The sequence below is a fragment of the Mastacembelus armatus genome, chromosome 22, assembly GCF_900324485.2.
Source record: "Mastacembelus armatus chromosome 22, fMasArm1.2, whole genome shotgun sequence".
NCBI classification, from domain to species: Eukaryota; Metazoa; Chordata; class Actinopteri; order Synbranchiformes; family Mastacembelidae; genus Mastacembelus; species Mastacembelus armatus.
This window is the reverse complement of record NC_046654.1, coordinates 3,426,188-3,437,251: the sequence shown is the minus strand read 5'-3', so window position 1 is coordinate 3,437,251 and position 11,064 is coordinate 3,426,188. Positions and strand designations below refer to the sequence as shown.

Here is an 11,064-nt window from a genome sequence, read left to right as displayed (position 1 = left end):
GAGACTACTACAGTTTGTACAGATTGTCGTCTGGACCAGATGTGCAGTGTCATGGAGCTGTGTGTGTGTGTGTGTTGAGGGGGCGGGGGTGTCTTTGGAAAAGAGACACCCACTGTTTATGCTTCATGCCTTTTTGCCCCCAGCAGCCCGGGAGCAGCCGCCTGTTGGAGTGCGCCGCTGTCTCTGTGCGCTCTGACAGGAGGGGGCTGGCTCTCCCAGATTGAATCCAGCTGTTGTGAAAGTGCTTCGGAGGGGGGCTGTGAATTTGCATTGCTAAATTATCCGTAGATCGGACAGAGCAGGGCAGGAGCAGCTCGGTCCAATTTGAAAATTCATTTCTGCAACACTTGGTCAATGTACCGAAGCTTCAGCTCGACCAGGCAGCGGTTAATGAAAACCTGGTGTCAGCTTTCGCGTAAAGGCGCATAGTCGGGGGTGGTGAGAGCCCTGCTGGGTAGTGGCGAGGGGATCTGGGGAGAATTTACGGGTGGTTTATATATCTCCTTTGAGAGAGCTCAATAGAAACCATAAATCATGCTTTTGGAAGTACGTGGCTCCAGGATGTGTACTTCTGTAAGGTCAGTAATCCCTTTTTTTTCTTAAATGATGGCTTTAGCGCTGCGTACTGGACTCAGTTCATCTGGTTTTGCTTTACTTGTGTGTTTGAATGAATGTGTAACGGCGTGGGTTCCCTCTTTGCAGGATGCTGGCAGCTCTGCTATTTATTGTGCTGTGCATCCAGCAGGGACACGGACAGGTAACACAAAACACCTTCCTTCAGTTTCGTCAATTTAGATCAAGGTCACGGTGCCATCTGATTTTCTGTAGTAATCATCCATTAATGACATGAAACTGTTGAAAAGGCTTGTTTGCCAAAATATATCAAGTTTGTGGTTTATTGCGTAAAAAGTTCTGTAGACGTTTGTCAGAAATGTGGACGGGTCATGTCTCCACAGACTTGCACGGAGGGTTTTGCTTACGACCGCAGGGCGAGGCAGTGTATAGGTAAGTGAACTGCCTTCTGCTGTTAGTGAAAAGTTCAGTTTTCATCAAATTAACGATTTCCTTAAGAGAAAGTTCCCAAACAAAGAGTGAGAAGTAAATAAATCGCACGCTCAGAGATGTTCTGGATCCAGGAATGTCCTTATTAGTGCGCGCTCTGTGTTCCAGATGTGGATGAGTGCCGTACCCTGCCAGATGCTTGCCGAGGAGACATGCGCTGTGTGAACCAGAACGGAGGCTACCTGTGCATCCCGAGGAGTCTGTACAACCAGCCGTACAGACCGGAGATCCCGGCCCTGCCTGACCCAGCTTACTCGGACACATCCGTTGGGTTTTCAGACTCCTTCCTCCCAGCTCCTCCCAGATCCGCGGAGCCCAGCTACCCCAGAGTCAGGAGCACTACGCAGTGCATCCTGGGATACACTCTTGCAGAAGATGGCACCTGTAATGGTGAGTCTGTGCCTGCAGACATGAGTTCAGCAGTGAAAGAAGAACCCAGATTCTTTATTTAAATAAAAGTACCAATGCAAATATGCTCCACAACAAGAAATCAACACATTCGAATTAAAGTCTTACTTTAAAATGACTTAAAATCCAAAAATCCAGCTCAGTGTTTTCAGTAGACCTATACTTTTCCAGTGCCGCCCTGTAAAAGTCTTGTTTGGTTGTTCAAGATGTTCTGTCATTCCTCACAGCCAGTGCATCAGTGAGCCCAAGGTCAGTTTCATGCATCTGCAGCTGTGTGTGTGTGTGTGTGTGTGTGTGTGTGTGTGTGTGTGTGTGTGTGTGTGTGTGTGTGTGTGTGTGTGTGTGTGTGTGTGTGCTTTGTCTTCTGTCACAGGTTTGATTTGACACCAGCTGGGGCCTAATCTTTCCTTCTCAGATTGTTCTAACTTGCTCTTTAGGGACCAGAAAATGGAAAATTATTCATTAGTTCTTATAAAAACTTGAACATTTAGAGAAAAAAAAGGTCATTTTTTGTGGTAGAAATATAGGTTCTACTTTTTTAACATTTTCATCATCTCATAACTCAGCAGATTTATCTGCAGTGCGTTGGCAGGATCCTGAACTCTTAAATTCTCAAGTCAAATTTGCTCTTCTGGAAGAAGTTTTCCAACACTATTTTAAAGTCATGGGACCCTCATGGCAGGTTGTTTGGCTGCCAAAAGAGCATTTTGAGTTTTCAAATCTCCTTTCAGGAAGCAATTTCTACCTAAATGTTCACAATGGAGAGATGTAAGGGTGGATGGTGCCTCTCTGATGCTGCAGCTGTTTGAAATTTCTGGCTCATTTGCTGATTTTCTGCAGTGATTCTGGTTCAGAGATAAAGTCTAAATGTTTTGAGAAAAAATAGTCCTGCCTGACATCTGCCACCTCCTGCTGTTTTATCACGTCACAGTGAAACTGGATGGACGAGGCGACAGGAGGGACAGGTGTTAGAGGCCAGGAATTCAGCGTCAGCCATTAAAGACTGAGGTTGAATACATCAGATCACAGGAGCATATGTGTTGTGCTGCTTGATGCAGGGACCTTCAGCTCCTGCCAGTGAGGACATGTCTGCTTTCTCACAGATTGTGTTAAATTTCACAACTGAGATCCCAGATGTCAGATAAACAGTAAATGTCTGATGTCCCGTCCAGCTGTCTTAAGTACATCTTAACATAATAAGCCCAGTGAATCCAGCAGGGACACGCTGTTGGAACTGAACTTATTAAGGTCCATTTGTGGTGTTTTTCTGTCATTTTGGATCAATCAGCCATGACTCTGTAATGAGTGGAAAATGTACACATGCAGTACACTTTTCTTACTTTAAAGAGAGCTTTAGAGTTTCACATATGCACAAATACACACTGTTTCTACTTGTAGGGGAGAAGGCCTGTCAGGCAATCGGCTCACAACCTTGTGCACCATCACAGTGCCAAAGATGAGGTCATTTGTTGCCAGATCTGTGCCCAAATCCTGCCTGGAGAACAGGCATGCCTCTGTGGGGGCCAAGCAGTCCGAAGACTCCTGAAGGCTGCTACGCGTGTTGCAGTCGTGTGTGTGTGTGTGTGTGTGTGTGTGTGTGTGTGTGTGTGTGTGTGTGTGTGTGTGTGTGTGTGTGTGTGTGTGTGTGTGTGTGTGTGTGTGTGTGTGTGTGTGTGTGTGTGTGTGTGTGTGTGTGTGTGTGTGGGGTGATGTAATGGCGTTGTTGATTGAGGCTGTTGCGGCTATGGGGCAGAGCTACACAGACTATGACATCCTGTCTAAACCTGTAACAAACATGGCTTTGTCTTTAGGTTAATGCTACAGAACTCTGTGTATCATTAATGGCACTGGTCTATGCAGTTTGCGTCTATAATCTCAGGACTGCAGCAGCATTTTATAATCCCTGTTTTAGTTATTTGTAGCATTATCCCCATGCATATACATGGCCAAAAGTATGTGGACATTCGCTGTATGCTGAACATAAGATCTTTTCAGGCTTTTAACGATAAATGTCTGAACTTGGCTGCAGGAACTTTCTTCCATTCAGCCACAAGAGTATAAGTGAGGTTGGCCACAATAAGGCCTGGTGTGCAGTCAGTATAGAGTACGTCTCAGAGGTGTTGGATACAGTTGAGGTGAGGGCTGTGTGGACCTAGACCTGGGTCTAGCTTTACCCTATATGTGGACTCAGAGCTCAAACAATCTGAAGAGTCATTGTGTGGTGTGGCATTAAGATCCTACAGGAAGGGTTTTCTTTTAGGAAGTACACATATTTTCTTTCTTGCTAAAAGTAAGGAGAAGATCAGTCCCACTATTTGTGTGAGTATATTGTAAAATCTAGTTCCACAAGGTCTTAGCTTAACAAAAGGACTGGAAGCTGGAGAAACAGTGTGACTAAGTGTGACACTTCAAAGGTAAGATATTCACTTAGCAGCACCTCAAATGTTCAGTAATAGTAAAGACAATGTACAATATTTAATTAATGAGGCAACAAAATGAAATGTGTAAACCGTTGCACTGGAGATATGTCACAGTGAGGCCTGTAGATTATTTAGAGTAAAAATGACACTGTTTCTGGTAACACCAGTCCAAAGTGAAGTATCTCAACAACTGTTGCATTGATTGGGCTGAAATGTGGCTCAAACATCCCCCTCAGGATGAAGTGTAATAACTTTCCATTAATTAGAGGCTGCATGTGGGCCTGGGGCTGTCTGTTTTTGAATTAAAAAGATGTGTATTGTTTTTTATAAAGACAGATATTATTGGCAGCATGTTGTAAATTCTATCAATCAGCCGTGTGACTGTATGAGTTACTGAGCTGAGGAGCCTTAAAGTACTGGGCAGCAGCAGCTCGTGTTTGTATCTGTGAGTATGTTACTGATGTTAACTTTTAGCTCAAACCTCACAGTACAGCCCCACAAATTCACAAGCAGGGTCTTAGTCTTGTTCTGATGTAGCTTTTCACTCATTTATGGAACAAAATTTCATTCCCCTCCAACTCTGGTTGTGGCAGATATGTCAGACCTTGGCAGATTAAACCAAATCCACCTGCATGACCAGCTGGGAGAATGTGTTTTTGTGTTTCGGGGAACTGACCCCGGAGGCAGGAGACACATTGCTCAAGCACACGTTTACACACTGTCATGAATCAGCAGCCCAGAGTCTCGCAAATCAAATGAGTGTTGCCTCCAGAGTTCAGATGCTCTCTTGTCTTGTGTTTTTCATTTCACATGGAACTGTAATGTTCATTTCCGCTCATAGCTCCAGTTTTGGGGATTTTCATGTTTTTACTTGAGCTGAAGGATTACATGCTCCTCTGTGGCTTCAGAAAAATTTCCAGCCTTGTGGGCCTATAAAACCCATCAGATAAACTAAAAAATGCATGATAGTCAATTTGAAAATAAGGCTGTTTGTGACATGGTTTTCATTCAGCAGTTTTTTATTACTTATGATCTCATTTAGTGTATATCAGTGTAGTTTGAGAGATGAACGCAGCTGACAGGTTAATCTTTATTACAACCACAGAGAGCTGGCGTTATCTCACTTGAAGCCAGTGGAGATTAGTTTGATTGTGTATAAGTTTGTGTTAAAACGTTGCAACTGTTGACGTTTTCTCAGTTTTCCTGCTTGTGATCGACATTCAGGCATTTCAAATAAATCCAGTCTGTCACGTCTTTGCTGAAACTGATCAGGCTTGTCGACAGCAATCCCCAAAGGTCATGGGCAGCTCATGAAACAGTCTATATAAGGAGCTGAACTGAAACGTTCCTGCAGCTCATGTGTGTATGTTGGAGATCTGCAGTAGGGCTACACATGGGGTGCAGATGAGGGCCACTTAGAGAGGTTTTGACTGGTAACTGCAAGCAGGTGCCGGGGCCTTGTAGCTGTTGGCCGATGGCCCAGAGCCCCGAGCCTCCTCCACCCCCGTGAGGGGCCAGTGGTCCAAGTTGGCACAGAGGGCAACAGTCCCACTGACAGACGTTATCGCTTATCATAGCTGCCTGTCCAAACAAAAAGCCAGGCTCCCACCCACTTCCCCCACCAGTTTTCTACAGATTGGTGACTTCATAGTCTAAGAACCATAAACAGAGGCTGGAATTTTTGATTGGTCATATCCTCATAAGGAAATGTGGCTATTATGATGTAGTGGGTGAGCTGCTTCATGGGCGTTAAAGGAATTCAGATTGTAATCTTAGAAATCACTAATCTCATGCAAAAACAATTGTAAGTTGATAATGTTTTGAAATGTTGACTGTTGTGTTAAGAGTTTTTCAAACACTGCGATGAAAACCTGAGTGTTGGAGAAACAAACCTTTGACTAGAGGTTTGTCGGTGCAGACCCCATGGCAGCAGGAAAAACTAGCAGACATGCCTTTGAGGCACCTACTGCTGCAATGGACTTAGTGTATTGTATTATACTGGCAGGCATTTTCATTATTTAGAGGCTATGAGGCTAGGCTAATTAGCAAATACCTCCTTTATACTGTACAGTGGTCACACAGTTGAATCAACAGGTCTCTGAAAGAGTTCAAACAAAAACTGAGGCTTTGTTATAGATTCATTTAGCTAAGTGTTGCTAATCAACTGCCAACCAAGACTATGTCTTTAGTAACGTATGATCCGAGTTTTTAGTGATCCCAACCTGTGGCCTGGCTGATAAAGCAGTACTTTGTTAAAGTTTTCCTGAAACCTGAGTGTCCCCGGTTTAATTCCAGCAGCGACTTGTGTCCTGTTGATTAAATTTCCACTCAGGAATCACCTGAAAGAAACGTATCAGCAGTAACGTCTCCTCTTCTCTGTTGCAGACATTGACGAATGTGAGACAAACTCTCATCACTGTAACCCCACCCAGGTCTGCATCAACACGGCAGGTGGCTACACCTGTTCCTGCACTGAGGGATACTGGCTCATTGGTGGACAGTGCCAGGGTGAGTGAGCTATTGCATTTTTTAAACATTAGTGTACCGCTAAGAAGCGTGAGTGCTTTACCAAAAGTTTCCAAACATACCAGTCAGTTTATGGAAAGACTTTGGAAATCAACTTGCAGAAACTCACTTAAAGTTAATTCATGGTGGTGAACATTGTTGTTGAAATCGGACCTTTTTCCAAAAATCGCCAAGCAGAAAGAGAAACAACTGTAAAAGCAAAGGTCAAACAATTAAATGGAGTAATTACTCACTGAGACGCTTCGTGCCTGTCAGGTTTCTAGTTTCTACAAATATTTTTATAATACTGCAGTGACTGTAATTGCCTTGAATGGACACAGTGAATCTTATGCAAGACTAAACTGGCCATGATTTGTAGTAAATTGATTGATGTGGACTTAAGTTTAAAATAAACAACCATTAAAAAAAAAAACCAGAATGGTTTTTACAATTTAGTACAGTCACTGCAAACAAATTAGCCCACGGCCAAGTGTTTCCTAGAATTCAGACATATTTCTTGTATGTGCTATTGGACTGTGTGTAATACTGCTTTGTGCTTTTGTTGACAAAATGCCAGCGTGACCTCTGAAAGCTTTAGCTAACCCCTAGAAGAGCAGCGCCCTCCTCTGGGTTTCTACAGTAAAGCAGCTCAGCAAATCAAATTCATTAATTGTCAAGATACAAAAAAATGATGAGTCAGTCTCACATCAAGGTCTCAGTGTTTGTGTGTCTCTCAGTAAACAGATGTATAGTTAATAAATTAGGGTTCATAACCATCTTGTCTTTTCTCTTTTTGACCAGATATTGATGAATGTCGCTATGGTTACTGCCAACAGCTGTGTGCCAACGTCCCTGGTTCTTACTCCTGCTCCTGTAACCCCGGCTTCATCCTCAACCCAGACAGCAGGACCTGTCTAGGTACAAGCACACACACACACACACACACACACACACACACACACAAAGGCAGGATAAATGCAAAGAAGAGACATACACATGTTTACTTGTTACTCCTCCAGATGTGAATGAGTGTGAAGATGAACCATGCAGTCACCGCTGCTTCAACACCTACGGCTCCTTCATGTGCAACTGTGACGAAGGATTCGAGCTGGCGGCTGACGGTACTTCTTGCATCGGTGAGAACTAACTGTGTGTGTTATTTGTATTTTAATGGTGGCATTTCAATGGTTTGTCATTTTATGAGGTGTCATGTAGGCTAATGGTTAAAGCATATGCTACATAACTCCACAGACAGGTGACAAATTGAAGGACAAACCCAACCTGAAGTGCCTCAATGAGGCGTTAGGCCACCAAGAGCTGCCAGAACAGCTTTAATGCACCTTGGCACTGATGATCTCTAAGTCTCTGAACTCTACTGGATGGATGAACTCCAATATTCCAACATATATGCCTTCATGTAGTGTTTTGATGATGGTGGTGGACACTGCTGTCTGACAGCAAAATCTCTGAATTGGGCTGAGCTCTGATGATTGCAAAAGGTCACAGCACATCATTTACATCATAGCGATCAAATGGCACTCCAGGTGTCCATTAAATATAACATACCTCAAAGGAAGTGGAACATTTGATGTTTACATAAACCTTTAGGTATATATGGTCTTGTTTTTTTTGGTAATAATACATTAAACTGTCTGTTTTCTGTAACTGCTTATCCTGTTCAGCCTCAGCAGAGTCGGTCTCAGCTCAGCCCTCACAGTACTGATCCTGCTTTTTATTGCCTGTAGACTTGGATGAGTGCAGCTTCTCTGAGTTTCTGTGTCAGCACAGATGTGTGAATGCACCCGGCTCATTTTCCTGCATCTGTCCCCCTGGCTATTATGTATATGAGGACGGCAGGAGCTGTGAAGGTAAAGTTCAGGACAGGAGATAACGTCTGTAGTTTATCTGCAGTGTCTGCATGGAAACGTTATAATGCTTTGAATTGTCTTATGTGTATTTAATTATCTTTCATCAAGAAAGAATTGTGCTCTAATCAAAATTCAAATTAAGCTGGAATTGAGTTGCACATATGTACACGTTTATTGATCTGATCAAGTTTTACTTCAGCTAATATTTATGTCAAGTGTCGTCTTAATTAGTTTTATGATGTTTTCCCTCTTTTTTTATACAATTTCCAGTCATTCTCACTAAATGTGTTGCTTTCTAACTGTTGTTGTTTTCTGATGATGATGATGATGATGTTTTAACTGACTTTGATTGTTGTGTGTTTGATTTTGAAGATATCAATGAATGTGACACTGGTAACAACACCTGTACAACAGCACAAGTATGTTTCAATTTCCAGGGAGGCTATACCTGCCTGGATCCTTTACAGTGTCACTCTCCTTATATCGAAGTTAGTGACAAGTGAGTTATTCCATTTCCAGCAACTCTTTCCCATCCTGTGAATTGTTTTCCACTACAGTTGTCTTCATGATCACGCTGCCCTGATTTAATTATCTGATATAGTGTCTGAAACCCAACCTACCCCTGTGTTTCCTCCTCTGCAGTCAGTGTATGTGCTCAGCTGAGAACCCTGCCTGCAGGGACAAGCCCTTCACCATTTTGTACCGACACATGGACTTGTCGTCGGGGCGCAGTGTGCCTGCAGACATCTTCCAGATGCAGGCCACCACTCGCTACCCTGGTGCCTTCTACATCTTCCAGATTAAGTCGGGCAACGAAGGCCGAGAGTTTTACATGAGGGTGAGCACTTCATAGATTCATAATTTATAGACATGATGGGCAAAGGAGTGGAATATACTGACGGAAATGTTACTTTAACCTTAATGAGAGATTTTTATACTGTCATATATTTTTTTAAGTGGATTTTTTTTTAAAGAAACTGACCTGCCAGATACAAAATGAGCTTAATGGCTTCTATGTTTCTAACAGTGATAAGCGCCTACGGTTTATTTTTAAAAAGGAAACCAAGAACTGGGCAGCAAACATGAGCTACTGTGGATTATCAGACAAAGAAAACAGTGCCACCTACTGAAACTCAAACTATCAGCAAGAAAAACAACAGGACATTCTATATTTACACTTTAAATTAAGGCAAACAAAGATTCAAAGATTTAAAAATGAAGATTCATCAATACAATAGTTGTTCAATAGTTACAATAGTCTTGGTCTTTTTTGCCCTACGCTGTCACTAGAGAGTAAAGTCCCAACACACAGGTTGATGTAAATGTTTTTATTGAGGATGACCTGCCTGATTCCCACAAACCTTATGCTACGTACAAAACAGAAACTCTTTGATGGTAATTGTGTGATCCAGTTAAAGCTTTAAATGATGTATACAGACACAAATGTGTCCACAGTTTGATTGATGGTCTGTAGAGGAGGCTTCAGTAGAGTTTTCAGCCAGTAGATGGCGCAGTAAGTGTGAGTCATTTCTGTGGGGGTTGATTTTTGCACCTCAGATGTGTTAAATCCAGACACAGGAGAGTCAAGTATTTAAAGTATCAAGATGTTGGTTGTGTGATCGAATGAAAAACATGAGAGAGTTTATAATATTTTTCTTAATAAGTTTGTCTTTATCTTTGTTTAAACAAGCCCTGATCTGATCTTATCCACTGTGGAAAACACATCAACGCTCCTTGACCTTCTGCTGGTGTTTATGACTTGGCTTTGTTCCCCCGTGTGCAGATGTCAGATTTCACTTGTTCCTGTGCTTCATGCCTCACATTCCTCCTCTGTCTTCTTCATCCTACAGCAAACCAGTAACGTGAGCGCCACGCTCATCTTGGCACGGCCAATCAAGGGGCCGAGGGAGGTGGTGCTGGATTTGGAGATGGTCACAGTCAACAACGTCATCAACTTCAGAGGCAGCTCCATCATACGTCTGACGATATTTGTCTCAGAGCATCCGTTCTGAGTTCCCCCAGTGTTGCTGCACTTATCTGCAGCTGATGTAATGGTTTGTTTGAGACAGCTCATCACATTTAGAAAAAATACCTATGTCATCCTCAATAACGTTATGTCCGATAAAGACTCAGCCAAGATCAGCTTACGGGAAAACATCCCTGTGCTGAAATCCACACCCCTGTTTAATGGACACTGGGCTTTTACAGCTGTGATATGGACTCCTGCCACACAGGGATATTTATGGTGCACAATTTCTGACATCTATTTAGAAATTGACGTGAAAATGATTGAAGTTACCCTCCGTGAAACTCAGTGTATACACAGTACTGTTTTTTAAGAGTTTCCCCAGTTGTCTGTGAATCTTCGTCCCTTCAGATAAGCTGTGAAAGTGACTTTTACGCCGCCATTGCATCAGTAATATCATGAAGGCCATCTGAGCGTTGTTTTTGAATGAGACAAGAGGAGAGCTACCTTTCCGAGCAGAAGTGTAGTTGTGCATTTGGAGCGACAGTATTTGAAATGATGTAAGACACAGTCATTAACTGAATTATTGATCACAGTTTGTTTTAGACCAATAAATGTTTTCACCACACCACTGTTCCTGGCATGAACAAAGTCCTGCACTCTTGAAGTTATAGCACAGTATTCGTATATTTTATGGATTATAAAAAGTCACAGGTTAATCTATAACACATGTGGGGTGTTAGGGGTAACTGTAACACTGAGATTACACCACCAGATGTTTGGAGCACTGTAACACTATAAGACTATGACAAATCTGGGATTACAGTGTATTCAT

At 42.6% G+C, this 11,064-nt stretch overlaps 1 protein-coding gene across 1 annotated transcript; it reads left to right on the top strand.

Annotated features, from left to right (window-relative positions):
* Positions 1–146: 146 nt before the first annotated feature.
* fbln5 (fibulin 5) lies at positions 147–10,857 on the top strand. Its single transcript, XM_026310674.1, has 11 exons — positions 147–578; positions 703–757; positions 957–1,005; positions 1,171–1,452; positions 6,276–6,398; positions 7,197–7,313; positions 7,415–7,531; positions 8,141–8,263; positions 8,636–8,762; positions 8,906–9,101; positions 10,114–10,857. Exons 1-11 carry the CDS (start codon positions 535–537, stop codon positions 10,273–10,275), a joined length of 1,395 nt encoding a protein of 464 aa, XP_026166459.1. The 5' UTR covers positions 147–534; the 3' UTR covers positions 10,276–10,857.
* The last annotated feature ends 207 nt before the right edge of the window (positions 10,858–11,064 follow it).

What these genes read in the sequence shown, in the direction of transcription:
- fbln5 (XM_026310674.1), top strand. Translation starts at nt 535, where the DNA reads ATGCTTTTGGAAGTACGTGGCTCCAGGATGTGTACTTCTGTAAG. An exon ending in TATATCGAAGTTAGTGACAA is followed by an intron (nt 8,763 to 8,905) that starts GTGAGTTATTCC and finishes CCTCCTCTGCAG; the next exon opens with TCAGTGTATGTGCTCAGCTG. An exon ending in GCCGAGAGTTTTACATGAGG is followed by an intron (nt 9,102 to 10,113) that starts GTGAGCACTTCA and finishes TTCATCCTACAG; the next exon opens with CAAACCAGTAACGTGAGCGC.